Genomic DNA, 27,500 nt, shown 5'->3' on the forward strand with positions numbered 1-27,500 from the left:
ACGGGCCAAATTTGTGACTTTACCGTGTAGCAACGACGGGCCAAATTTGTGACTTTACCGTGTAGCAGGGACGGGCCAAATTTGTGACTTTACTGTAGCAGTGACGGGCCAAATTTGTGACTTTACTGTGTAGCAGTGATGGGCCAAATTTGTGACTTTACTGGTAGCAGTGATGGGCCAAATTGTGACTTTACTGTGTAGCAACGACGGGCCAAATTTGTGACTTTACCGTAGCAACGACGGCCAAATTTGTGACTTTACCGTGTAGCAACGACAGGCCAAATTTGTGACTTTACTGTGTAGCAACGACGGGCCAAATTTGTGTCTTTATCGTGTAGCAACGACGGGCCAAATTTGTGACTTTACCGTGTAGCAACGACGAGCCAAATTTGTGACTTTACCGTGTAGCAACGACAGGCCAAATTTGTGACTTTACCGTGTAGCAACGACAGGCCAAATTTGTGACTTTACCATGTAGCAACGACGGGCCAAATTTGTGACTTTACTGTGTAGCACCGACGGGCCAAATTTGTGACTTTACCGTGTAGCAGTGAGGTCAAATTTGTGGCTTTACTGTGTAGCAGCGATGGGCCAAATTTGTGGCTTTACCGTGTACCAGCAACGGGCCAAATTTGTGGCTTTACTGTGTAGCAGCGACGGGCCAAATTTGTGGCTTTACCGTGTACCAGCAACGGGCCAAATTTGTGGCTTTACTGTGTACCAGCGACAGGCCAAATTTGTGGCTTTACCGTGTAGCACTGACGGGCCAGATTTGTGGGTTTACTGTGTACCCGCAACGGGCCAAATTTGTGGCTTTACTGTGTACCAGCGACGGGCCAAATTTGTGGCTTTACCGTGTACCACTGACGGGCCAGATTTATGGCTTTACCGTGTAGCAGCAACGGGCCAAATTTGTGGCTTTACCATGCACCACTGACGGGCCAAATTTGTGGCATTACCATGTAGCAGCGACGGGCCAAATTTGTGGCTTTACCGTGTAGCAGTGACGGGCCAAATTTGTGGCTTTACCATGTACCAGTGACGGGCCAAATTTGTGGCTTTACCGTGTAGCAGTGACGGGCAAAATTTGTGGCTTTACCATGTACCAGTGATGGGCAAAATTTGTGGCCTTACCGTGTACGAATGACGGGCCAAATTTGTGGCTTTACCGTGTACACGCGACGGGCCAAATTTTTGCCATGTTATAAACCCCCCAAAATAGATGATACATAAACTGTCCACAAATGCGTTGATATATATTATGAAATGGTTTGCATGAGTGATGATTTTTTCTCATTTCTCTTGCTTAGAGGTGCAGCTACCGGGTTAAATCTAATTTCCCGTAGTTCCGGACACTGGGGGTTTTACTGTGTAGAAAATTTGAAGTAGAGTTGTTGTAGTTTTATGGCCCACTGTGCTCACCTTGACTCCCCATGGTTCCCGGGTACTGGGGCTGCTACTGTGTGTGTGTGGAAAATGTTGAGTAGAATCATTGCAGTATTACGGTCCACTGTGCTCACCTTGACTCCCCATGGTTCCCGGGTACTGGGGCTGCTACTGTGTGTGTGGAAAATGTTGAGTAGAATCATTGCAGTATTACGGTCCACTGTGCTCACCTTGACTCCCCATGGTTCCCGGGTACTGGGGCTGCTACTGTGTGTGTGGAAAATGTTGAGTAGAATCATTGCAGTATTACGGTCCACTGTGCTCACCTTTATCACGATGGTGGTTTGCTTTAAGCCATCAGTTAACCCCTTGACTGTGGATTTCCTACAAGAAGACGCCACCAAGCTACAGGAGTGGAACAAAAAGTGACTGATACAATTCAATAAAGAAAAATGTAAAGTCATGCACCTTTGCAGTGGATATCCAGCATACTAATACCACATGGGAAACACTCCACTATCCACCACAGAGGCAGAGAAAGACATGGGAGTACATGTTTTCAGGCTACCAGTGAAGGTCAAATCCATGCCAATCACAGCGGACTGGTTAATTACTGAGTCATTTCATGAAGGTTTCCACTTGTATATTGCATCAGAATGTATTACCACCATAGCAAATTAGCACGTGTAGGGAGGTGGTGGCTGAGTTGACAGAGTGACGGCGCCGCGTTCAGGAGGACGCGAGTTCAATCCCCGCCCGGTGCCACCAAGCTGGGATTTTTCAGCCTCTGCCGAGTGGCTTAAAACTATCCACATGCTGTCCAGAAGACCTATCAGCAGTCTAGATTCTAGGATTAAAGATGAGCTCTGGGAGGGCAGCATGAGCCAATGCAAGATGGCGCCACTATAAACACTCGCCTGCGCCAGAACGGGCTGGGCCGACCATCAGGCCCCACCGGGAAGAAGCCTTCGGCCAATCATCAGGCCCCACCGGGAAGAAGCCTTCGGCCAATCATCAGGCCCCACCGGGAAGAAGCCTACCGGTGCAGTAGGCCGCGACGTAAAAAAAACACTTAAGCATTGTTTCGGGACACCTAAATTGACGTACAGATAATAAATTGTAAGGAGAAATTTTCCTTTGTTAAAAGCTTTATTTAACCCGTCCGCTGCGATTAACACTGATTCCACTTTCCCTGGTAACCTATGCTCCCAGGTCTTTCTCTGCCTCTGTGGTGGATAGTGGAGTGTTTCCCATGTGGTATTGGTGTGCTGGATATCCCCTCCCAAGGTGCAGGACTTTACATTTTTCCTCATTGAATTGTAGCAGCCACATTTTTTTATTTTTTTTTTATTTATTTATTTATTTTCTTATTACGTCGCGGCCTATTGCGCCGGTAGGCTTCTTCCCGGTGGGGCCTGATGATTGGCCGAAGGCTTCTTCCCGGTGGGGCCTGATGATTGGCCGAAGGCTTCTTCCCGGTGGGGCCTGATGATTGGCCGAAGGCTTCTTCCCGGTGGGGCCTGATGATTGGCCGAAGGCTTCTTCCCGGTGGGGCCTGATGACTGGCCAAAGGCTTCTTCCCGGTGGGGCCTGATGGTCGGCTCAGCCCGTTCTGGCGCAGGCGAGTGTTTATAGTGGCGCCATCTTGCATTGGCTCATGCTGCCCCCCGGAGCTCATCTTTAATCCTAGAATCTAGAGTCCGGGTTGATAGGTGGTCTTCTGGACAGCATGTGGATAGTTTTAAGCCACTCGGCAGAGGCTGAAAAATCCCAGCTTGGTGGCACCGGGCGGGGATTGAACTCACGTCCTCCTGAACGCGGCACCTTCACTCTGTCGACTCAGCCACCGCCTCCATTCCTGTAGCTTGGTGATGTCTTCTTGTAGGAAATCTGCAGTCAAGGGGTCAAACATCAGTTACTGTAGTGTGCGACATTTCCACCTATAGTCTGTTCACTTAAGTCCGACCCAAGCTGCCAACATAAACCTAAGCGTGTTTGCAAGCCGAGTGCTGATTGGCTACTGCTATGGCTTCCAAGTTTTCTTTAACCTCTGTTTGTGTTTATCTCACGCAGCACTTTCTGCTCTTCTGCACTGTGCTTACGAACACGCTTAGGTTTATGTTGTCAGCTTGGGGCAGACTTAACCCTTTCCTTGCGCGCGGTGCGGACGCAACTATCCCCTCAGGCGCAGTCGGGCAGCCCAATGGGGGTCTCTTTTAACCTCTGTATCTCAGAAACTATTCATCACAGCTAAAAACCAAAAACACCATTGGAAAGAGGAGGTCCAGATCTATAGGAGTCGGTTATGTATGCCTCTCTTGCGAACGTACATGCACGTTCAGGGTGTTGAGTGTTAACACTTACGTCGGTGCGTGCGGGATGATCAGCCGTATTGAGGGAACTGCAGACATCTTTTCTTCAGATTCTGGCAAGGGAGTTTTGCCAGCTGCAATATTTACAACTATTTGGTCATAGAATCAGTCAGGTGATGGGTGAAGCTATGCAAAAATGCCGCCATATTGGGCAAGAACATCCACCAGTTACTCGTCCGTAGATTTGCCGCGCTGGGCTGATATGATTTTCCACCAAATTTGGTGGAGAATCCACTCAATTGGCAATCCTGTGTTGTGAGAATTAGTGTTGGAACACTCTCATACGCGGGAGATTTGAGCGCGGGTGGAGCTCGCAGCGAGGGTTTAGCACCACCAGCAAATACGCCTAACGCTCGCTGTGAGCGTTTAGCAATGAAAGGGTTAAGTGAGCAGATTATAGTACAGCTACAGACAGGGATATTGATTCACCTGACTATGAAACTGTGATTCAGGAACTCAACACCTCCTTGTCCCACAGCAAGTGTCCTCCTCCCCTCCCTTCTCCTCCCCCCTCCCCTCTCTCCACTCTCCTACCCCTTGAGACTTGCAGTGCAGAAGGAGGCTACCACATCACTGCCAGCATAGAGTAAGGTGCAGGAGGAAGCAGGTATACATTACAAGAGGTCTCGCCAAGACTCGTGAATCAGTGGTAAGGAAGCTCTCTGTGTCTTGGTGCAGATCCCGCCCCAGCTGCTGGACACCATTCAGTTCCCCGAGGAGTACATGGGAGCCCTGCGAATCACAATGATGGCGGTAGACATCCGGAAGTGCTTCAAGCTGATCTTTGAGGACGACACGTTTAGGCAGGTGGATCTCTTCAACCCTAGTGAGTATTTTTATGTATTTACTTATTTATGTGTCTTGTGTTTCACCTGTGGCACTGGTAGGCTTTCTTGGTGGGGCCTGGTGGTTAGCCCCAGTCTTTTATGGTGCAGGCAAGTGTTTATAGTGATGCCTTCTTGCCTGACTCGTGATGCCCCTTGGAGCTCATCTTTGATCCTCTTTTTGGGGGAATCTAGAATCCAGGTTGATAGGTGGTCTTCAGGACAGCATGTGGGTAGTCTGAGGCCACTCGGCGATGACTGAAAAGTGTCAGCCTCCACCTCCTCGGCAGCAAGGGTCTCCAAGAGCTTGATCACACAAACCATCACCATCACTGTCAGCCATTACTAGTCTGCCGCAGAACAAAGACCTTTCCCAAAGCTCTCCACCCCTCTCTGTTAGTGCACACCATTCTACTCTGGCAAATGCTCTCATCTTGTCTCCAGCTGGCCCTCTGCCTGCCCTGGCTCATCTTAATGTCTCTGGGTTGGCACTGTTATCAAAGGTATCATACCAATGCCCAAGAAATGTTAAGAGAAGTCAGTCCAGCAAAAGACCAAGAGGAGAGATGAGATGAGAGCATTGGCCAGGCCGGGACAGAGAACACTGTGGCAGATCTTAGCAGCCTCCTGCCTGAGCTGCTTCCATTGCTGTGAGGAAGGTGTGAAGGGCAGGATAAACTACTCTCTGGAAGGTCAAAAGGGAGTTTATAAATTGCCTGGAGTCTACAGGGTGGATAAAGAATGGAAGGGTATTAACCCGGTAGCAGTGACGGCTCAAATTTGTGGCTTTACCGTGTAGCAGCGACGGCTCAAATTTGTGGCTTTACCGTGTAGCAGTGACGGCTCAAATTTGTGGCTTTACCGTGTAGCAGTGACGGGCCAAATTTGTGGCTTTACCGTGTAGCAGTGACGGGACAAATTTGTGGCTTTACCGTGTAGCAGTGACGGCTCAAATTTGTGGCTTTACCGTGTAGCAGCGACGGGACAAATTTGTGGCTTTACCGTGTAGCAGCGACGGCTCAAATTTGTGGCTTTACCGTGTAGCAGTGACGGCTCAAATTTGTGGCTTTACCGTGTAGCAGTGACGGGACAAATTTGTGGCTTTACCGTGTAGCAGTGACGGCTCAAATTTGTGGCTTTACCGTGTAGCAGCAACGGGACAAATTTGTGGCTTTACCGTGTAGCAGTGACGGCTCAATTTTGTGGCTTTACCGTGTAGCAGCGACGGGACAAATTTGTGGCTTTACCGTGTAGCAGCGACGGGACAAATTTGTGGCTTTACCGTGTAGCAGCGACGGGCCAAATTTGTGCCATGATATAAACCCTCCAAAATAGATGATGCATAATCTGATCACAAATGCTTTGATATATATTATGAAATGGTTTGTGTGAGGGTGATTTTTTCTCATTTTTCTCGCTTAGAGGGACCATTAAGAAACATGATCCCTGCTGCTACCGGGTTAAGGCTGTCAGTCAGTCTTCTGGGGCTGAAAGCTGCATAAGAAACTCACACAGTTCATACAACATCTTGCAGTACAGTTTACTTGGTGTGTGTTCTTATCTGTTTTGTTTAGAACATAAGGAGTCTGCAAGAGGCTGGTTGGCCTACACAAGACAGCTCCTGTAAGCCTAACCCCACGTAACCTCACTATCCATAAATGTATCCAACCTCTTCCTAAATGTATCTGTGTGGCTAAGTAAAGGCAACCCAGGTGTATGTTAGCGGGCTCTTTTTTTTGTACTTTTTTGTTGCCCTTGAGCCGTGTCCTTTGATGTAAAAAAACCTTCCCATGGGTGTCATACTATAGTTGTGCCTTCATCAACAATGCCGTCGCTGTTGGCACCGTAATCCCACTGCTACAGTTTATATTGTGTCGCCGGGTGTAAGTTCTGTAATATTTCACTGCTGTTTGTTTCAGAGCCTAAGAGGAGCAGGAGATTCTTCGCACTGATCTATGACTTCTTGGTGTTCACGGACAGCGTGTTCAAGGAAGTGGAGGAGCGGGAAGAAAAGGTAATGTGGAGACCTCGTTATTTTGCAAAGCCGTACAGAGTTAGAGCAGAGAGCACAACAAAGTGTAGGATAAGGTTAGGGGAGGAGAGAGTGGAGGAGGTGACTGAGGTGAAATGTTTAGGGACAGTTGTATGTAAGCTTGGAAGGTGAGGTGAGGGAAAGAGCAGTGAAGGGCAGACAGGTGGTGGGTGCATTGGGGAGAGTTGTGAGAGGAAGAAGTGTGAGCATGGCGGTAAAGAGGGGAACAAGGAACAGTATTATCCTGCCAACTCTGTCGCATGCATCAGAGACGTGGACATGGAGTGCAGCGCAGCAATCAAGAATACGTGCAGTGGAAATGAGTTGTACAAGAGGTGCGTGTGGTGTGTCAGGATGGCATGGAGGAAGTAATGGAAGTGTGTGTGAGAGGTTTGGTATGGGTGTGATGGTGAAGGGAGTGGATTGTGGAGTGGGTGGTGCGCTGAGATGGTTTGGTATGGGTTGACAGTGAAGGGAGTGGAGTGTGGAGTGCGTGGTGCACTGAGATGGTTTGGTATGGGTTGACAGTGAAGGGAGTGGAGTGTGGAGTGGGTGGTGCGCTGAGATGGTTTGGTATGGGTTGACAGTGAAGGGAGTGGAGTGTGTGTGGAGTGGGTGGTGCGCTGAGATGGTTTGGTATGGGTTGACAGTGAAGGGAGTGGAGTGTGTGTGGAGTGGGTGGTGCGCTGAGATGGTTTGGTATGGGTTGACAGTGAAGGGAGTGGAGTGTGGAGTGGGTGGTGCACTGAGATGGTTTGGTATGGGTTGACAGTGAAGGGAGTGGAGTGTGGAGTGGGTGGTGCACTGAGATGGTTTGGTATGGGTTGACAGTGAAGGGAGTGGAGTGTGGAGTGGGTGGTGCGCTGAGATGGTTTGGTATGGGTTGACAGTGAAGGGAGTGGAGTGTGGAGTGGGTGAAGCGTGGTGCACTGAGATGGTTTGGACACATGATGAGAATGGGGGAGAATGAATTTGTGAAGAGTGTACGAGGGAAGGATTGAGGGAGGGGAAGACCGCCTGTGAAGTGGATCAGTAGGGTGAGTGAGTATTGGAGCGAGGGAGTTGGAAGTAGCAGGATTGAGTGTGCTGAGATGGAGTGCCAGAACAGGGAGAGATGGAGGCACTGCTGCAAACACCTGTGCCCCTGGAGGGAGTTCCCACGAGGAGCAGGACGTCAGAGATGTAGACCGACAGATAGATAGTCATTATCATGGATCACGGAGTAGGAACCTGCCAACTGCCCACCCACTTGTACAAGTCACTCTGGCTGTCTGGGTGTGAGGCACCTGGTGCACTTACACAGGTGCCTGGGCAGATGCTGTGCCAGAGGTGCTTCACGGGGACTGTTGCCGAGTGCTTCCTGCCAGGCCAGTTTCTTTACTCTCAGGGTGGCTGCTGTGTGTACAGATGTGGAAGGATTCTTATGGGGAACTTTCATATGGATTGGACATACAATTTATGAGAGAATGCAAAGAAAATAAACTATTTGAAAACTATTAATGTGATAGGCTCACTTAATTTCAGTCAGTTATATTGACAGAAGTATACATACCATTAGGTTGATGGTTTTCATTAAAGAACATTTTGAATCTTCTTTATATTTTGAGGTTCAGAATTGTGTTTGTTTTTGACATAAACATTCATGACGGGCTGCTCCAAGGGCCATGCAGGTGGGCGGCAGCGCTGTGCCACCCTCCCCTCGCTGCGGGGGACTGGCTGCCTCCATTTGTTCCTTTTAGGGGCTGTGAGGCAAAGTACTAACATACTTTATTTTAGTAATCCAGATAATTTTGTACAAAAATATAGTTGAGGAGAAAAAAAAGATTAAGAGGAAATGTAAGAGGATTAAGGGGTTTAGAAGGGTCTAACCCTTTCCATACGGTGTCGGCGTCGCTGGAGTGAAGGGTTAACTGTAGCAACAAGTCCATAATTTGGGTAACGGCAGCACAAGCTGCAGCAGCCATTACTTTTGCAGTCGGCGCCACATGGATACAGACCGACTGGTTTGTTTACGTTGTGGATATGGGCAGCCGACCTTGGCCGTGTGATGCACACCCAGAAAAGTTGGAGTTTCCGGTTGGTTCTACCGCCAACACAGTTGGAGGAAAAAGGCCCAGTGTGACACCGCCTTTACCTGCAAAGCAAAACTGCTCTGCTACAAACCTGGCAGCCTCAATTTCTGCTGCCAGTGATGTGTGTGTGACCATTCTAGGGGTTTGATTGAGCCCATGTATTGACTGTGTCAAGTTGGTGTTTGGGAAAAAATAAATGCAGAATACATGTTGGTGCTTGGTGAACCGGAAACACTCGTCTGCGAGATTGGGAAGCTGTTTGGAAGACAACCTGCACCAGTACTGTGTTTTGCAGTCTGTCTGTGTCTGCTGGTGACACAGTGCTCACTGCAGAAAATGAAAGTGACTTACCATCTTTGGTCAGTGTTTTTGATAGTGTCTGTAAAAGGAGAAAGCTGAAAGTAAATGTCAACAAAATACTCCACCCATCTGTTTTGTGTGTTTGAATCAATGTGTGTGTGCATCAGTGTGTGTGTGTGTGTGTGTGTGTGTGTGTGTGTGTGTGTGTGTGTGTGTGTGTGTGTGTGTGTGTGTGTGTGTGTGTGTGTGTGTGTGCATCAGTGTGTGTGTGTGTGTGTGTGTGTGTGTGTGTGTGTGTGTGTGCATCAGTGTGTGTGTGTGTGTGTGTGTGTGTGTGTGTGTGTGTGTGTGTGTGTGTGTGTGTGTGTGTGTGTGTGTGTGTGTGTGTGTGTGTGTGTGTGTGTGTGTGTGTGTGTGTGTGTGTGTGTGTGTGTGTGTGTGTGTGTGTGTGTGTGTGTGCATCAGTGTGTGTGTGTGTGTGTGTGTGTGCATCAGTGTGTGTGTGTGTGTGTGTGTGTGCATCAGTGTGTGTGTGTGTGTGTGTGTGTGTGTGTGTGTGTGTGTGTGTGTGTGTGTGTATTTACCTAGTTGTAATTTTACAGGGCCTGAGCTACACTCGTGTGGTCCCGTCTCCATATCTGTACTTGTCCAATTTTTCCCCCAAAATAGATGATGCATAAACTGATCCCAAATGCGTTAATATATTTTATGAAATGCTTTGCGTGAGTGATGATTTTTCTCATTTTTCTTGCTTAGAGGGGCCTTTAACCCAGTAACAGCGGGGATCATGTTTCTTAATGGTCCCTCCAACCGAAAAAAAATGAGAAAAAATCACCCTCACACAAACCATTTCATAATATATATCAAAGCATTTGTGATCAGATTATGTATCATCTATTTTGGGGGGTTTATATCATGGCACAAATTTGGCCCATCGCTGCTACACGTTAAAGCCACAAATTTGGCCCATCGCTGCTACACATTAAAGCCACAAATTTGGCCCATCGCTGCTACACATTAAAGCCACAAATTTGGCCCATCGCTGCTACACATTAAAGCCACAAATTTGGCCCATCGCTGCTACACATTAAAGCCACAAATTTGGCCCATCGCTGCTACACATTAAAGCCACAAATTTGGCCCATCGCTGCTACACATTAAAGCCACAAATTTGGCCCATCGCTGCTACACATTAAAGCCACAAATTTGGCCCATCGCTGCTACACGTTAAAGCCACAAATTTGGCCCATCGCTGCTACTGGGTTAAGAAACATGATCCCCGCAGCTACTGGGTTAATACCATGGTCCTAGAGCCCAAATAGTTGACCTTCCTGCCTAATATGAGGACCAGGACTAAAACCAGAAGCAGGGTACTGAAGTGGCGCTCAATGACCACCAACATCAGGAGCCGGTTCGCCAGTCCACCACAGAGTTATTGCAATCGCCCGAACCAATCTACTTTCTCCACAATGATCCGTTACTTCCACTCAAGTGCCGGATACTATAGAGACTTCCCATGTGGTTACCTAAAATTTCCTCCTTTTTATATCAATGCCAATCACTACACAAGGCACTTTCCTGGTATTCTGTGTGCACTGTAGCCTGGAGATGATGGAACAAGAGTCGGCAGGGTGGAGAGGTAGGAAGGAAAGTTTGGTTTAGTCGGCGCAACATCTGTGGTCATATGCCGGAGAGAGACAGAAGGGGAAGGAATTATAGGAGAAGGGAACAGACCCCAGGAGACGGGACACAACCCCCGATTAATACCTGGTACCCATTCACTGCTGGGTGGACAGGGGCGTAGGGTATCGGAAAAGCCGCCCAAATTTTTCAACTCCACCCGGGAATTGAACCCGGGCTCTCAATTGTGAGCCGAGTGTGCTAACCACTGCACCACGAAGCCCTCGTAGGTAGGAAGGAGTATTTGGAGGGCGGAACAAGTGGAACAGCGGTGCAGATTGCAACTGGAAAGAAAGAATGATTAGAGAAAGTGGAGAGCAAGCTGTAAATATGCTGGAGGAAGAGTGGATTGAAAAAAAAATGTAGAGTGGAGAAGTGGAGCAGATTGAAAGTGGAGAGAAAGAGTATGATTAGAGAAAGTGGAGAGTAAGTATAATATGATGGAACAAGAGTGGAGTGAGAAGTGGAGTAAGATGAGAAGTAGAGTGGAGAAGTGGTGCAGATTGAAAGTGGAAACGAAGAGAAATAGTGGAGTAGGTGGACTAGGTGGAGTAGACGGCACTTGAAAGAAACTAGACTTGTGAAATAAACTGTAGCTAGAAACTTTACGTACATGTTAAAGAGAAAATGCAACTGTAACAAGGTGGAGCAGGCGGACGTGGAGGAAGTGGTCTATGTGGAGTATTGGGGGTAAAGGGAAGAGAACAGCTAGAAATTACAGTAGAGAGGTGGAGCAAGTGGCGTATAGAAGGGTGGAGGTGGAGTGATGGTATGTGGAATGAGTGGAGAGGGACAGATTGGTAAGTGGAGTTTTGAGAAGATTGAACTGGAGAAGATAAGCAACTGGAAAGGTGGAAGAGTAGTCAACAATAATAGAAGTGGAAGAGGAGTATGTGGAGAGGTGGAAGAGAAGTGGAAAAAGGTGGAAAGGGAGGGAATTTGAGTGGAGGAAAGGAAGGGAATTTGAGTGGAAAGGAAGGGAATTTGAGTGGAATGGAAGGGAATTTGAGTGGAATGGAAGGGAATTTGAGTGGAAAGGAAGGGAATTTGAGTGGAAAGGAAGGGAATTTAAGTGGAAAGGAAGGGAATTTGAGTGGAGGAAAGGAAGGGAATTTGAGTGGAAAGGAAGGGAATTTGAGTGGAAAGGAAGGGAATTTGAGTGGAAAGGAAGGGAATTTGAGTGGAAAGGAATGGAATTTGAGTGGAAAGGAAGAGAATTTGAGTGGAGGAAAGGAAGGGAATTTGAGTGGAAAGGAAGGGAATTTGAGTGGAAAGGAAGGGAATTTGAGTAGAATGGAAGGGAATTTGAGTGTAATGGAAGGGAATTTGAGTGGAAAGGAAAGGAATTTGAGTGGAAAGGAAGGGAATTTGAGTGGAGGAAAGGAGGGTAATTTGAGTGGAATGGAAGGGAATTTGAGTGGAATGGAAGGAAATTTGAGTGGAAAGGAAGGGAATCTGTGTGGAAAGGAAGGGAATTTGAGAGGAGAGGAAGGGAATTTGAGTGGAAAGGAAGGGAATTTGAGTGGAAAGGAAGAGAATTTGAGTGGAAAGGAAGGAATTTGAGTGGAAAGGAAGGAATTTGAGTGGAATGGAAGGAATTTGAGTGGAATGGAAGGAAATTTGAGTGGAAAGGAAGGAATTTGAGGAAAGGAAAGGAATTTGAGAATGGAAGGAAATTTGAGTGGAAAGGAAGGGAATTTGAGTGGAAAGGAAGGGAATTTGAGTGGAATGGAAGGAAATTTGAGTGGAAAGGAAGGGAATTTGAGTGGAAAGGAAGGGAATTTGAGTGGAAAGGAAGGGAATTTGAGTGGAATGGAAGGAAATTTGAGTGGAAAGGAAGGGAATTTGAGTGGAAAGGAAGAGAATTTGAGTGGAAAGGAAGGGAATTTGAGTGGAATGGAAGGAAATTTGAGTGGAAAGGAAGGGAATTTGAGTGGAAAGGAAGAGAATTTGAGTGGAGGAAAGGAAGGGAATTTGAGTGGAGGAAAGGAAGGGAATTTGAGTGGAAAGGAAGGGAATTTGAGTGGAAAGGAAGGGAATTTGAGTGGAAAGGAAGGGAATTTGAGTGGAAAGGAAGGGAATTTGAGTGGAAAGGAAGGGAATTTGAGTGGAAAGGAAGAGAATTTGAGCGGAGGAAAGGAAGGGAATTTAAGTGGAGGAAAGGAAGGGAATTTGAGTGGAGGAAAGGAAGGGAATCTGAGTGGAAAGGAAGGGAATTTGAGTGGAAAGGAAGGAAATCTGAGTGGAAAGGAAGATAATTTGAATGGAGGAAAGGAAGGGAATTTGAGTGGAAAGGAAGGGAATTTGAGTGGAAAGGAAGGGAATTTGAGTGGAAAGGAAGAGAATTTCAGTGGAAAGGAAGAGAACTTCAGTGGAAAGGAAGGGAATTTCAGTGGAAAGGAAGAGAATTTCAGTGGAAAGGAAGGGAATTTCAGTGGAAAGGAAGAGAATTTCAGTGGAAAGGAAGAGAATTTGAGTGGAAAGGAAGGGAATTTCAGTGGAAAGGAAGAGAATTTCAGTGGAAAGGAAGAGAATTTCAGTGGAAAGGAAGAGAACTTCAGTGGAAAGGAAGGGAATTTGAGTGGAAAGGAAGGGAATTTGAGTGGAAAGGAAGAGAATTTGAGTGGAAAGGAAGAGAATTTGAGTGGAAAGGAAGGGAATTTGAGTGGAAAGGAAGAGAATTTGAGTGGAAAGGAAGAGAATTTGAGTGGAAAGGAAGAGAATTTGAGTGGAAAGGAAGAGAATTTGAGTGGAAAGGAAGAGAATTTGAGTGGAAAGGAAGAGAATTTGAGTGGAAAGGAAGAGAATTTGAGTGGAAAGGAAGAGAATTTGAGTGGAAAGGAAGAGAATTTGAATGGAAAGGAAGGGAATTTCAGTGGAAAGGAAGAGAATTTGAGTGGAAAGGAAGGGAATTTGAATGGAAAGGAAGGGAATTTGAGTGGAAAGGAAGAGAATTTGAATGGAAAGGAAGGGAATTTGAGTGGAAAGGAAGAGAATTTGAGTGGAGGAAAGGAAGGGAATTTGAGTGGAGGAAAGGAAGGGAATTTGAGTGGAGGAAAGGAATGGAATTTGAGTGGAAAGGAATGGAATTTGAGTGGAATGGAAGGGAATTTGAATGGAAAGGAAGGGAATTTGAGTGGAAAGGAAGAGAATTTGAGTGGAGGAAAGGAAGGGAATTTGAGTGGAGGAACGGAAGGGAATTTGAGTGGAGGAAAGGAATGGAATTTGAGTGGAAAGGAATGGAATTTGAGTGGAATGGAAGGGAATTTGAGTGGAATGGAAGGGAATTTGAGTGAAAAGGAAGGGAATTTGAGTGGAAAGGAAGGGAATTTGAGTGGAAAGGAAGGGAATTTGAGTGGAAAGGAAGGGAATTTCAGTGGAAAGGAAGAGAATTTCAGTGGAAAGGAAGGGAATTTGAGTGGAAAGGAAGGGAATTTGAATGGAAAGGAAGAGAATTTGAGTGGAAAGGAAGGGAATTTGAGTGGAAAGGAAGGGAATTTGAATGGAAAGGAAGGGAATTTGAGTGGAAAGGAAGAGAATTTGAGTGGAAAGGAAGAGAATTTGAGTGGAAAGGAAGAGAATTTGAGTGGAAAGGAAGAAAATTTGAGTGGAAAGGAAGAGAATTTGAGTGGAAAGGAAGAAAATTTGAGTGGAAAGGAAGAGAATTTGAGTGGAAAGGAAGAGAATTTGAGTGGAAAGGAAGGGAATTTGAATGGAAAGGAAGGGAATTTGAATGGAAAGGAAGGGAATTTGAGTGGAAAGGAAGGGAATTTGAATGGAAAGGAAGGGAATTTGAGTGGAAAGGAAGAGAATTTGAATGGAAAGGAAGGGAATTTGAGTGGAATGGAAGGGAATTAGAGTGGAATGGAAGGGAATTTGAGTGGAAAGGAAGGGAATTTGAATGGAAAGGAAGGGAATTTGAGTGGAAAGGAAGAGAATTTGAATGGAAAGGAAGGGAATTTGAGTGGAATGGAAGGGAATTAGAGTGGAATGGAAGGGAATTTGAGTGGAGGAAAGGAAGGGAATTTGAGTGGAATGGAAGGGAATTTGAGTAGAGGAAAGGGAGGGAATTTGAGTGGAAAGGAAGGGAATTTGAATGGAAAGGAAGGGAATTTGAATGGAAAGGAAGGGAATTTGAGTGGAATGGAAGGGAATTAGAGTGGAAAGGAAGGGAATTTGAGTGGAGGAAAGGAAGGGAATTTGAGTGGAGGAAAGGAAGGGAATTTGAGTGGAATGGAAGGGAATTTGAGTGGAATGGAAGGGAATTTGAGTGGAATGGAAGGGAATTTGAGTGAAAAGGAAGGGAATTTGAGTGGAAAGGAAGGGAATTTGAGTGGAAAGGAAGGGAATTTGAGTGGAAGGGGAGGGAATTTGAGTGGAAAGGAAGGAAATTTGAGTGGAAAGGAAGGAATTTGAGTGGAAAGGAAGGAATTTGAGTGGAAAGGAAGAGAATTTGAGTGGAAAGGAAGGGAATTTGAGTGGAAAGGAAGGGAATTTGAGTGGAAGGGGAGGGAATTTGAGTGGAAAGGAAGGAATTTGAGTGGAAAGGAAGAGAATTTGAGTGGAAAGGAAGGGAATTTGAGTGGAAGGGGAGGGAATTTGAGTGGAAAGGAAGGAAATTTGAGTGGAAAGGAAGGGAATTTGAGTGGAAAGGAAGGGAATTTGAATGGAAAGGAAGGGAATTTGAGTGGAAAGGAAGGGAATTTGAGTGGAAAGAAAGGGAATTTCAGTGGAATTTAAGGGAATTTGAGTGGAGGAAAGGAAGGAAATTGGAGTGGAAAGGAAGGGAATTTGAGTGGAGGAAAGGAAAGGAATTTGAGTGGAGGAAAGGAAGGGAATTGGAGTGGAAAGGAAGGGAATTTGAGTGGAGGAAAGGAAGAGAATTTGAGTGGAGGAAAGGAAGGGAATTTGAGTGGAAAGGAAGGGAATTTGAGTGGAATGGAAGGGAATTTGAGTGGAAAGGAAGGGAATTTGAGTGGAGGAAAGGAAGGGAATTTGAGTGGAATGGAAGGGAATTTGAGTGGAAGGGAAGGGAATTTGAGTGGAGGAAAGGAAGGGAATTTGAGTGGAATGGAAGGGAATTTGAGTGGAAGGAAGGAATTTGAGGAAAGGAAGGAATTTGTGTGGAATGGAAGGGAATTTGAGTGGAAGGGAAGGGAATTTGAGTGGAGGAAATTAAGCGAATTTGAGTTGAAAGGAAGGGAATTTGAGTTGAAAGGAAGTGAATTTGAGTGGAAAGGAAGGGAATTTGTGTGGAGGAAAGGAAGGGAATTTGAGTGGAAAGGAAGGGAATTTGAGTGGAGGAAAGGAAGGGAATTTGAGTGGAGGAAAGGAAGGGAATTTGAGTGGAATGGAAGGGAATTTGAGTGGAAAGGAAGGGAATTTGAGTGGAGGAAAGGAAGGGAATTTGAGTGGAATGGAAGGGAATTTGAGTGGAAGGGAAGGGAATTTGAGTGGAGGAAAGGAAGGGAATTTGAGTGGAAAGGAAGGGAATTTGAATGGAAAGGAAGGGAATTTGAGTGGAAAGGAAGGGAATTTGAGTGGAAAGGAAGGGAATTTGAATGGAAAGGAAGGGAATTTGAGTGGAAAGGAAGGGAATTTGAGTATTTAAAATTCAGCCATGCACATGTTGCGTTTCTACAGTGCCAGATGATAGAAAGTATATGCTAAGTATGGCAGGGCGGTTTGTGGTAACGACCGTCATCGCTGTTCATGAGGCGTGGTCATTTACAGGGGTGGCAGGGGTCGGCAAGGGGTAAGGGTGGGGGTCACGATCCAAGTAGGGCAAGTAGGTAAAAGAAAATGCAAGTAAACAATATATAAATAAATAAATCACAGGGGAGGGGCGATAGGAATACGGAGAGGGAGGTTGTGGGATGTATTAAAAGGTCAGTGCAGACAACGATGGTAAGTAGAGACATGATGGGTGGACATGATGCTGCTGGCGTACACCCGCGGACACCTCAAAACGGAAGCCATGCCGGTCGTTAGCACAAAGCATGTTAATAGTTGTACCATCACACTATATAGGGCGGTATCACAAGGCACCTTCGCTTCTCACATTGACTATTTCTAAAGGTCAAAGAATGGATGAATCGGGTCCTAATGAGTGTTTCTTTGAAGTTCATGCTACTGAGGAAGGATCAAACTACCACCAGGGTCATGAAACTACTGATGGAAATGCCGTCAAATCATACGAAAGCCTTGTCAAATATGTGAACTTGGGCGGCGAAATGTTTTAAAATACGACCCATAGTATGTATTTCCTGGGGGTTGTGATGGCAGGCTCCTCCCTTCTCCTTTGCTGCACACCTCCAACAACAAACTATCCTGCCATACCCAGCATATACTTTCCAATTATGAGAGAGAGAGAGAGAGAGAGAGAGAGAGAGAGAGAGAGAGAGAGAGAGAGAGAGAGAGAGAGAGAGAGAGAGAGAGAGATTTACATAGATTTACATAGAAAATCAGACCACACAGACCCCATGGTCCAGACTTGGTGGTCTGTCCTTAAACCTAAGTGATTTTACATTAATCAGAAGACTCCAAACGTTGCATTTCTACTCTAGTTGATATTAAGTTGAAGGAAGTGACGGTCGAGCTTATTTTTGAAGGAGTCAATCGTGTTACACTGGACCACTGATGATGGGAGCTTATTCCATTCTCGCACTACAACGTTGGTGAAGAAAAATTTGGTGCAGTCTGAATTTACTTGTCTACATCTGAGTTTTACGCCATTGTTCCTCGTGCGCAAAGTGTCATCGATCATAAACAATGTTGATCTGTCTACATTCGTGAAACCATTAAGTATTTTAAAACATTCGATCAGTTTTCCTCGGAGGCGACGTTTCTCAAGAGAGAACATGTTAAGGGTAGAAAGCCTTTCTTCATAGGATTTGTTGCGCAAGGAAGGGATCATTTTCGTTGCCCGACGCTGAACACCTTCTAATTTAGCAATATCCTTTGCATGGTGGGGAGACCAAAACTGTACCGCATATTCCAAGTGGGGTCTGACTAAACTGTTGTAGAGCGGGAGTATTACATCTTTATTCTTGAATACAAAGTTTCTTTTAATGAAGCCCAACATTCTGTTCGCTTTATTTGCTGCATCGATGCATTGCTGTGAGAATTTGAGGTTTGACGCGATTTTGACCCCAAGTCTTTGACGCATTGAACGCTTTTGAGTTTAACGCCGCGCATTTCGTATTCGAACTTCTTATTCCTCGTTCCAACTTGAAGGACCTGGCACTTGTCTACGTTAAAGGGCATCTCCCATCTATCCGACCAATACGTTAAAGGGCATCTCCCATCTATCCGACCAAGCTGAAATTTTGTGCAAATCCTCTTGGAGGCTTTGCCTGTCTTCGTCAGTGAGAACCGAGTTGCCAATCTTTGTGTCGTCTGCAAATTTACTAATGCGGTTATTGAGTCCAACATCCACGTCGTTGATGTAAATAATGAAGAGCACTGGGCCAAGGACCGAGCCCTGAGGGACGCCACTAGTGACAGGCGCCCACTCTGAGTTAAATCCGTCGATCACTACTCTTTGTTGTCTGTTGCTCAACCAATTCGCGATCCATTGGTTTACTTGACCGTCAATACCTATTTGCTTTAATTTGTAAAGTAATTTATGATGCGGGACTTTATCAAACGCTTTCTGGAAATCAAGATAGACTACGTCCAGTGATTTGGTTACGTCATAAACAGTGAAGAGGTCGTTATAAAAGGTTAATAGGTTTGATAGGCAGGATCTTTTGTTTCGGAAGCCATGTTGTGAGTCCCCAATCAATGAGTGGCTTTCAAGGTAATTCACAATTTTGTCTCTAATTATGCCCTCAAGTAGCTTACCTACAACCGAAGTTAGACTAATGGGCCTGTAATTACCTGGTACTTTTTTGTCTCCTTTCTTGAAAATCGGTGTCACGTTAGCCTTTTTCCAATCTGAAGGGACGATGCCTTGTCGCAAGGACATATTGAATACGGTTGTGAGGGAGGAGAGTATTTCGCTCTTTGTTTCTTTCAGCAGAGTTGGATATACTTTGTCAGGTCCAGGACTTTTATTTGTTTTAAGTGAATGGAGAGCTTTAAGGACTTCATCGGTTGTTATTTCAAAATTAGGCAATGCATGCTCGAGATTTACAATAGTACTGGTGTTGGTGGTAGCGAGAGGAAGACTGTTAGTATTAAACACCGAGGAAAAGTAATTGTTTAAGAGGTTTGCAATGTGTTGGCTGTCAGTCACTAGTGCACCGTCGCTGTTTGTTAAAGGTCCAATACCACTTTTAATCGCCTTTCTGTTGTTTATGTAACTGAAGAAAGATTTCGGATTATTTTACAGTTGGCTGCAATATTTTCTTCGTATCTACGCTTTGCCTGACCTACTAGTCTTTTTACTCGTCGCCTGGCATCATTATAAAGTCTAATGTTTTCGGGCGTGCTTTGTTCTTTCTTTAACCTGTAAAACAATTTTCTCTCATTGACTGATTGTTTAATTTCGCTATTAAACCACGGTGGGCTTTTATTAGTGTTAATTCGCTTCTCGCACAAGGGGACGAATGTGTTCTGCTGAGTGAGTAAGTGATTTTAAGGCTTAGCCAGGCTTCCTCTACGTTGCCGTCATCTGATAGTTGTATTTCTGTTAGTTTTGTCGGATTTCTACGAAGTTAGCTCTTTGAAATTGGGCACCTTTACTTTATTTTCAGTCACTGACGATTGAGCTTTAATGTCGACGCGCACTAATTTATGATCGCAAGAACCGAGGTGTTCTCCTACCGTGACACTACTGACTAGGTTATCTTGGGTTGTTATAACAAGGTCGAGTATATTATTTTGTCGAGTTGGCTCAGAAACCATTTGGCTTAGATAATTTTCTTCTAGAAATTCGATCATTCTATGTGACTCGCCTTCTGTACCTGACAGTGTCGCCCAGTCGATATGGGGAGGTTAAAGTCTCCTAATATCAGTGAGTCGCTGTTATTAAGTGACTGCCTTAAGACGCTGTACATTTCAAGGTCGTCATCGAGTGATTGCCCGGGAGGTCTGTAGGTGACAGATATATTTAAGTTGACTTTTGCAATGTTTACTCGCACGCACAAATGTTCAACGTTACTGTTTCCCGGTGTTTTGTCAGTGGGTTGCAAATAGCTTTTGACATAAAGGGCGACGCCACCGCCTCTACGGTTTACACGATCTTTGTTGAAGAGTCTGTAGCCATCTATGTTGTATTCGGAACTTAAATCAATATTTGTGGTGTCGATAAATGTTTCGGTTATAGCAATTATGTCAAAATTTTCTGTTAAAGCAAGACATCTCAGTTCATCAAATTTGTTTCTTAGGCTACGCGCATTGAAACTAAGGATTTTTAAGTTATCTAGAGGCTTGGTAATAGAGGTGGTGGTACTTGCGGGATCACGGTTACGGGTTTGTTGTGATGCACGGCGTCTATTTACACGGGCGGGGTGGAGGGACGTGGCCGTGACTCGTTTTTTGTTCGGATGACACGCACTGCTTCGTTGAGGAGCCTTCCGAGTCTGGCTGCCCCGATGGGAGAAAGGTGCAATCCGTCCCTGTGAAAGAGCTCATTTTGTCCATAGAAATTGTCCCATGCGTTTAGGAACTCCACGTCAAGCTCCCTACAAAGAGTCTGTAAGCGGTTGTTTAGGCTGAAGGCCTTACTGAAAAAGTCGCTCTCCGCCCAAGTCCGTGGTAGAACTCCTGAAATCAAAATGTTAGGGATTTAGTCTTATACTGCTGGATGAGCCTACGGTACTTCTCCAGGAGTTCCTCAGACCGGGTCGTGGTGACGTCGTTCGTACCTGTGTGAATAACAAACAGTGAATCATTAGTAGCCTGGGGGGAGATCTCCTCAAGAGCAGCAGTTATGTCGTCGATCCCAGCACCAGGATAGCAATAGTTCCGTCTTCGACGAGGAACTCTGCCGCAGAACTCAACGACCTGCTGGCGAATCATGGAGTCACCCACCAGGAAGGTGCTCTCCTGCTCGTCCTCCTCCTCCAGAATGGCAAACCTGTTGAAGCAATGAACAGGATAAATCGCTTGTCTGGCTGGTTTGGCTCCTCCATTCACGACGGTGAAGCCATCATGGTCGGTGCCACTAGCATCCTCTCGTTGCGTGGTGTTGTCCGCTGGTGTCGACGGTACCGCTGAGGGCAAGGGGGCGGTTGGAGAAGGGTTTGGCACCACAGCAACGTTAGCCTGGATGAATTCCTGCAAGGAGGCAACAGTGCGAGAAAGCTCTATTATTTTATTCTGACCTGCTTCCATCTTCTCTTCTTGCTCCTGCAGTCTTGTCTCGAGATGCTGCCTGGTGAGAGAAAGCTCTATTATTTTATTCTGGCCTTCTTCCATCTTCTCTTCCTGCTCCTGCAGTCTTGTCTCGAGATGCTGCCTGGACAGACACAGTCGACAGACAGCAGAACGCCCTGTAAAAAAGTGAGCTGAGAAGCTACCGTTACAAGTACTGCACTTCTTAGGCGCCATCTTAGCTGAAATGAAAGAGATAAAAACACAGAGTGAAGGGGATTAGGAAAGGGGTGAGGTGTGTGAGAGGTAGTTTAGTAATGGAGGAAAAGTGAGAGAGAGGAGGAGGAGAAGGGCTGTGAGGTGAGTAAAGCAGGGGAAAGAGAGGTGTGTGAGATCAAGGAGGGTTAGGAAATAGGTGAGGTGGGAGAGAGGAGGAGTAGGAAGGGATGTGAGGTGAGTAAAGAAGGGGAAAGGGAGGCGGTGAGTGAGGTGTGTGAGATCAAGGAGGGTTAGGAAATAGGTGAGGTGGCAGAGAGGAGGAGTAGGAAGAGATGTGAGGTGAGTAAAGAGGGGAAAGAGAGGGGGTGAGTGAGGTGTGTGAGATCAAGGAGGGTTAGGAAATAGGTGAGGTGGGAGAGAGGAGGAGTAGGAAGGGATGTGAGGTGAGTAAGAGAGGGAAAGAGGCGGTGAGTGAGGTGTGTGAGATCAAGGAGGGTTAGGAAATAGGTGAGATGAGTGAGAGGAGTTTGGGAAAGTAGGTATGTTGGTGTGAGGAGGAGTTGGAAGGGATGTGAGGTGAGTGAGGTGTGTGAGAACAAGAAAGGTTAAGAAAGAAGCGAGGTAAGGTGGGTGAAAGGATGGGTAAATAGGATGTGAGGTAAGCTGAGTGAGGGGAAGAGAGAGAGAGAGAGAGAGTAGGTGAGGGAGAGAGAGAGAGAGAGAGAGAGAGAGAGAGAGAGAGAGAGAGAGAGAGAGAGAGAGAGAGAGAGAGAGAGAGAGAGAGAGAGAGAGAGAGATAGAGAGAGAGAGAGAGAGAGAGAGAGAGAGAGAGAGAGAGAGAGAGAGAGAGAGAGAGAGATAGAGAGAGAGAGAGAGAGAGAGAGAGAGAGAGAGAGAGAGAGAGAGAGAGAGAGAGAGAGAGAGAGAGAGAGAGAGAGAGAGAGAGAGAGAGAGAGAGAGAGAGAGAGAGAGAGAGAGAGAGAGAGAGAGAGAGAGAGAGAGAGAGAGAGAGAGAGAGAGAGAGAGAGAGAGAGGGGCGCACCCTTTTTCCTTTTCCTCCCTCCCTTCGCTCATCGCCTCCCGTTTCACCTCCCTCCTCTACTTCTTCACTCCCTTCTGTTTCTTCTATTTCATCATCACCATCTTCACCTCTCCCTTTACGTCAACAACCATCACGTCATAGCCACACTTCCCTCCGACTATTGACAATTAATTTCCTTAGTATCAAAAACAAAATAGCCCAATTACACCATCTAATCACCTCACATAACCCCGACATAATAGTAGGGACTGAGTGAGACTTGGTTGACTCCTGCGGTGACAGTAGGGAGCTTTTCCCTCCCCCCTTTAGTATATGACCGCTTTTCGTAAGGACCGCCCGACAGACAGCACAGGCCTGCCCTTGACACAGACTGCGAAATCCCCTGGGTCCAGTTACAAACCTTCAACTGTAAATCTCTTCTTATTGCTGCTTTTTACAGACCGCCTTCTACTAATGCAGACTATTTACACAACCTTCAAATTTCTCTTTCACGCATACAGGCAGACAAACACATCTGGATCACGGGTGATTTCAACCTCCCCGACATTGACTGGACTGCAATATCCCCATTTGATCCTCCCGATGCTGACGCCCCAACCCCGTTATTCCCCACACAAACAGACGCCAACTACACGACACATTCATTGACGTCATAAATACATTTTCACTCACAAACAGTACTCCAGCCAACACGAACACATACGGTAACGCGCCCCGCTGGCCACGGTGGTCCTTTGACCACAGCACACACACTTGACCTTTTTCTCACCAACAACATTCTTTACATAGCAAACACTCAGGTTGTTCCAGGACTTAGTAAGGTAAAGTTGGGGGCATACGCTGTAGCAGCGCGTGGCCTCGGTGCTCATCTCCGTAACATTGGCCCTTGAGCCTGTGGTGGGAGGGGGCCCATTACCCCGGTACACGGGGCCAGTGTGACATCCGGGTTACCACAGTTTACCTTCCCCGGGTTTCCCCACGTACCCATTTATCGACCAACCCAAAAGGGAGGATGAACAGCTAGGTGAGCTGCACGCCGACTGCCCGGGCCGGGATTCGAACCTGGGCCCGCGGGAGTAGAAGCCAGGCACGCTGACCACTAGACCACGGAGGCGGACTTAGTGACCATGACATACTAATCATTGACGCTGACCTCCGACCGATTAGACATAAACAGACACCCAGACAGATATTCCTTTATTCAAGGGCTGACTTAGACATGATCAAACAAGACCAACTGCTTTCAGCACTGACTTTTTTGCGACAGACCCACACACAAGACTTCTGTCCACCAACTGGAACAACCTGAAACACACCATACACGACTCTTATGAACAGACACATACCACACACACACACAAGACTTCTGTCCACCAACTGGAACAACCTGAAACACACCATACACGACTCTTATGAACAGACACATACCACACACACACACACACACACACACACACACACACACACACACACACACACACACACACACACACACAAGACTTCTGTCCACCAACTGGAACAACCTGAAACACACCATACACGACTCTTATGAACAGACACATACCACACACACACACACACACACACACACACACACACACACACACACACACACACAAGACTTCTGTCCACCAACTGGAACAACCTGAAACACACCATACACGACTCTTATGAACAGACACATACCACACACACACACACACACACACACACACACACACACACACACACACACACACACACAAGACTTCTGTCCACCAAGTGGAACAACCTGAAACACACCATACACGTTTCTTATCAACAGACACATACCACACACACACACACACACACACACACACACACACACACACACAAGACTTCTGTCCACCAAGTGGAACAACCTGAAACACACCATACACGACTCTTATCAACAGACACATACCACACACACACACAAGACTTCTGTCCACCAACTGGAACAACCTGAAACACACCATACACGACTCTTATGAACAGACACATACCACAAAAATACAATTTCTAGTAGGTACACACTCCCCTTGTTTTCCAGGGATCTACGCAGACAACATCGCAAGAAACAAAGACTCTACAGACGCGCGCAGACATACAACACAACAGATAACTGGACCGCCTACAAAAGCCACCAAAAGACATTTGCCAAAAGCATAAAATTAGCGGAACGCAAACACATCGCAACTTACCTCGCAGACAACGTAAGAAATAACAAAATAAACTTTTTTTAAATTCCTTAAAACGCGCAAACACGACACTAACACGATTACATCACTGAAAGACAACACTAACACATTAGTAACCAGCCCACAACACAAAGCACAAATACTCAACACACACTTCCAATCGGTATACACACAAGAACACAACCTGACACCAAACATGCCACACAGCCCCTTCCTCCCGATAGCCCCCCTTGACATCACGACTAACGGAATACAGAAATTACTGGAAGGACTCGACACAACTAAATCCACTGGCCCCGACAACATTCCTGCCTTCGTCCTAAAATCCTTTGCCCCCATCCTTGCCCCCATCCTGCAGGCCATATTTAATGACGAGATTTTCTATTCTCTTTCTCCATTACTCTTTCGGTCCCACACGTCCTCTGCGTGTATCGAAACACACGAGAAATTAATCACAACAAGGAGAGGGTATTCCCCGGCTGCCTAGGATTGAACCCGCGACCAGCGTGACGGAAGAACCACTCCTTACCGAGTCGGCCAAAGAGGTACCCCGCTGGCTAAGTGGGTTATGGGAGGCTCGTTCATCAGGCATAGTTGCCGCACTACACATATACACCCAATCCCTATCATCCACCTCATTACCCTCTGACTGGCTTTTGGCAAACATTAATCCATTGCTAATGACAGGTGACCGGACTGACCCAGCCAATTATCGCCCCATCTCACTCACAAAATTTTCGAACACATAATACACAAACACATAATGAATCACCTTGACACAAACAACATCTTTACTGACTCACAACACGGCTTTCGACCCAAACGCTCATGTGAATCGCAACTCACGAGGCTACTTGACCGACGTGACATCAAACAAGTTAACGCCATTATTTTAGATTTTGCCAAACCCTTCGACAAAGTCCCACACAAAAGACTGACATTAAAATTGAAATACTACGGTATTTCAGGACCTATTCTACACTGGATCACTGCATTTCTTACTAACCGGACTCAACGTGTTCTTGACGGATCTTCATCTGGCACTGTCCCTGTTTCTTCAAGTGCCCCACAAGGCCCCCTTCTTTTCCTCCTGTACGTTTACCATCTCCCACTCTCCACGCCTAACTCTTCCACTAGACTATTTGCCGACGATAGTTTGCTGTTTAGGGCAGTAAAGACTACCGACGACTGCATCATCATCATCATCATTTCATCGACGCCTGCTCCTAGGAGCTCCCACCAGGGGATGGCCACGGCAGAAGAGCTTCCAACTTTCTCTATCCAGACACTCCCTCCTTGCCTGCTCAAAGTCCCTCAAAGATCTTTCCCCCCTCTCCCTAACGTACTCTTGCACCCTATCCCTCCATTTCACTGGAGGTCGTTTTCTAGCATTCCCTCCCTCTATCTCACTCACATACACCCTTCTGGTCATCTTACTCTCCTCCATTCGCTCCATGTGGCCAAACCACTTTAAAGTCTGTCGCTTCACTTCTTCCACCACTCCACACTTCTTCCCTTCACCCCTGTGACACATTCCAAAACGCTCGTACACACTTTCATTACTCATTCCATCCATTCTACTCACACCACAAGCACTCCTCAAATAACTCATTTCCACTGCCTGCACTCTAGACCTCTGACTTTCATTCCAGGCCCACGTTTCAGTTGCATATGTGAGGGTTGGCACTGTTACTGTCTGCCGACGACTGCAGACTACTACAAAAGACTTGGACGCCCTCCAGCGGTGGGAGCGCACCTGGCAGATGCAGTTCCGACCAGACAAATGCAAACGGTTATGATTCACCAGAGCTCACAACCCCATCCATCACACTTACACTCTCCATTATTCAGACCTTGAATCAGTCCACACACACAAGTATCTTGGTGTCCACCTCTCCACTAACCTTAAGTTCAACACCCACATAGACCACATCAGTGCCACAGCCAACCGAACCCTGGGGTACCTGAGGAGGAATTTACATAACTGCACACCTGACATTAAACACATAGCTAATGACACTTGTGAGACCAACACTTGAATACTGCTCCACGGTGTGGGATCCTTACACACACAGAAACATTGATAGGTTAGAACAAATCAACACCAAGGCGGCTAGGTTCATTACAAACAATTACACTCGAACGCCTGGCATCACAACACGGATCAAACAACAGATAAACATGGACCCTCTTCACATACGCAGACAAGCACACAGACTTACACTTATGTACAAGATCACAACACTCACATTGACATTGACCCACAAACATACCTACACAACGCAAACAATCAACGCACCCGTAACACACACATCCATAAATACCAAACATATCACATTAACACTGACGCATACAAGCACTCATACTTTCCACGCACCATACGTGACTGGAACAGCCTCCCTCAACAGATTTTAGAGTGCGGTACAATAGACTCATTCAGAAAACAAATACACACTCACTTGTCACCACAACACACCAACACGAACAATGACACTTGATTCACTCCCCTCCCCTGCACACTCGGCTCCCCCGTCCCCCCAACAGCCAACACAAATATGCGTGTTATGCACCGAACTATAATTCTTGCCGAAAATTAGGGCAGGGTGTGAAAAAAGCTGTGCCAGAGTACCATACTGCTCCAGCTGTTTGTTTAGAAGACACCTGCGAAAAACTTTGCCTCGATCACGGCCTCTGAAGCGCTTAGTAGTAACAAGACCAACACTAAATTACTACCACACTTACAGGTCCATCAACTCCTCTTCCTCCTCTCCTTCCTCCTCCTCTTCGTCTTCCTCTTCAGCAGTCGTCTTCCTCCTTCAGCGTTTCCTCGTATACTAAGTTACTAACCCACTCATAGATTCCTCCTCCTTCTCCTCCCTTGTACTCCTCCCCTCCATCTTTTTTTTTTTTTAACCGTGGAACTATGGCTTAATCACATCTTGCTCCTCCTCCTCCTCCTCCTCCTCCTCTTTCTCCTCTATACTCCTCCTCCCTCCATTCTTTTTTTCCTTTTTTAACCGTGAAATTATGACACCTCTTCCTTCTCCTCCTCCTCCTCTTCTTCTTCCTCCGTCTTCTCTTCCACCTCCTCCTTATGAAACTGTGTAACTAT

At 46.3% G+C, this 27,500-nt stretch overlaps 1 protein-coding gene across 1 annotated transcript in view; it reads left to right on the forward strand.

Moving 5' to 3' along the window:
• The window catches only part of LOC126987416 (uncharacterized), a 120,734-nt gene that overhangs the window by 37,729 nt on the left and 55,505 nt on the right, over positions 1-27,500 (forward strand). Inside the window, exon 2 of the mRNA XM_050844387.1 lies at positions 4,437-4,584. Within this exon, the coding sequence (XP_050700344.1) occupies positions 4,482-4,584 (103 nt within the window). The 5' untranslated portion in view covers positions 4,437-4,481. The remainder of the gene's footprint in view (positions 1-4,436; positions 4,585-27,500) is intronic.

Source organism: Eriocheir sinensis, chromosome 64, assembly GCF_024679095.1.
Source record: "Eriocheir sinensis breed Jianghai 21 chromosome 64, ASM2467909v1, whole genome shotgun sequence".
Taxonomy (NCBI): domain Eukaryota; kingdom Metazoa; phylum Arthropoda; class Malacostraca; order Decapoda; family Varunidae; genus Eriocheir; species Eriocheir sinensis.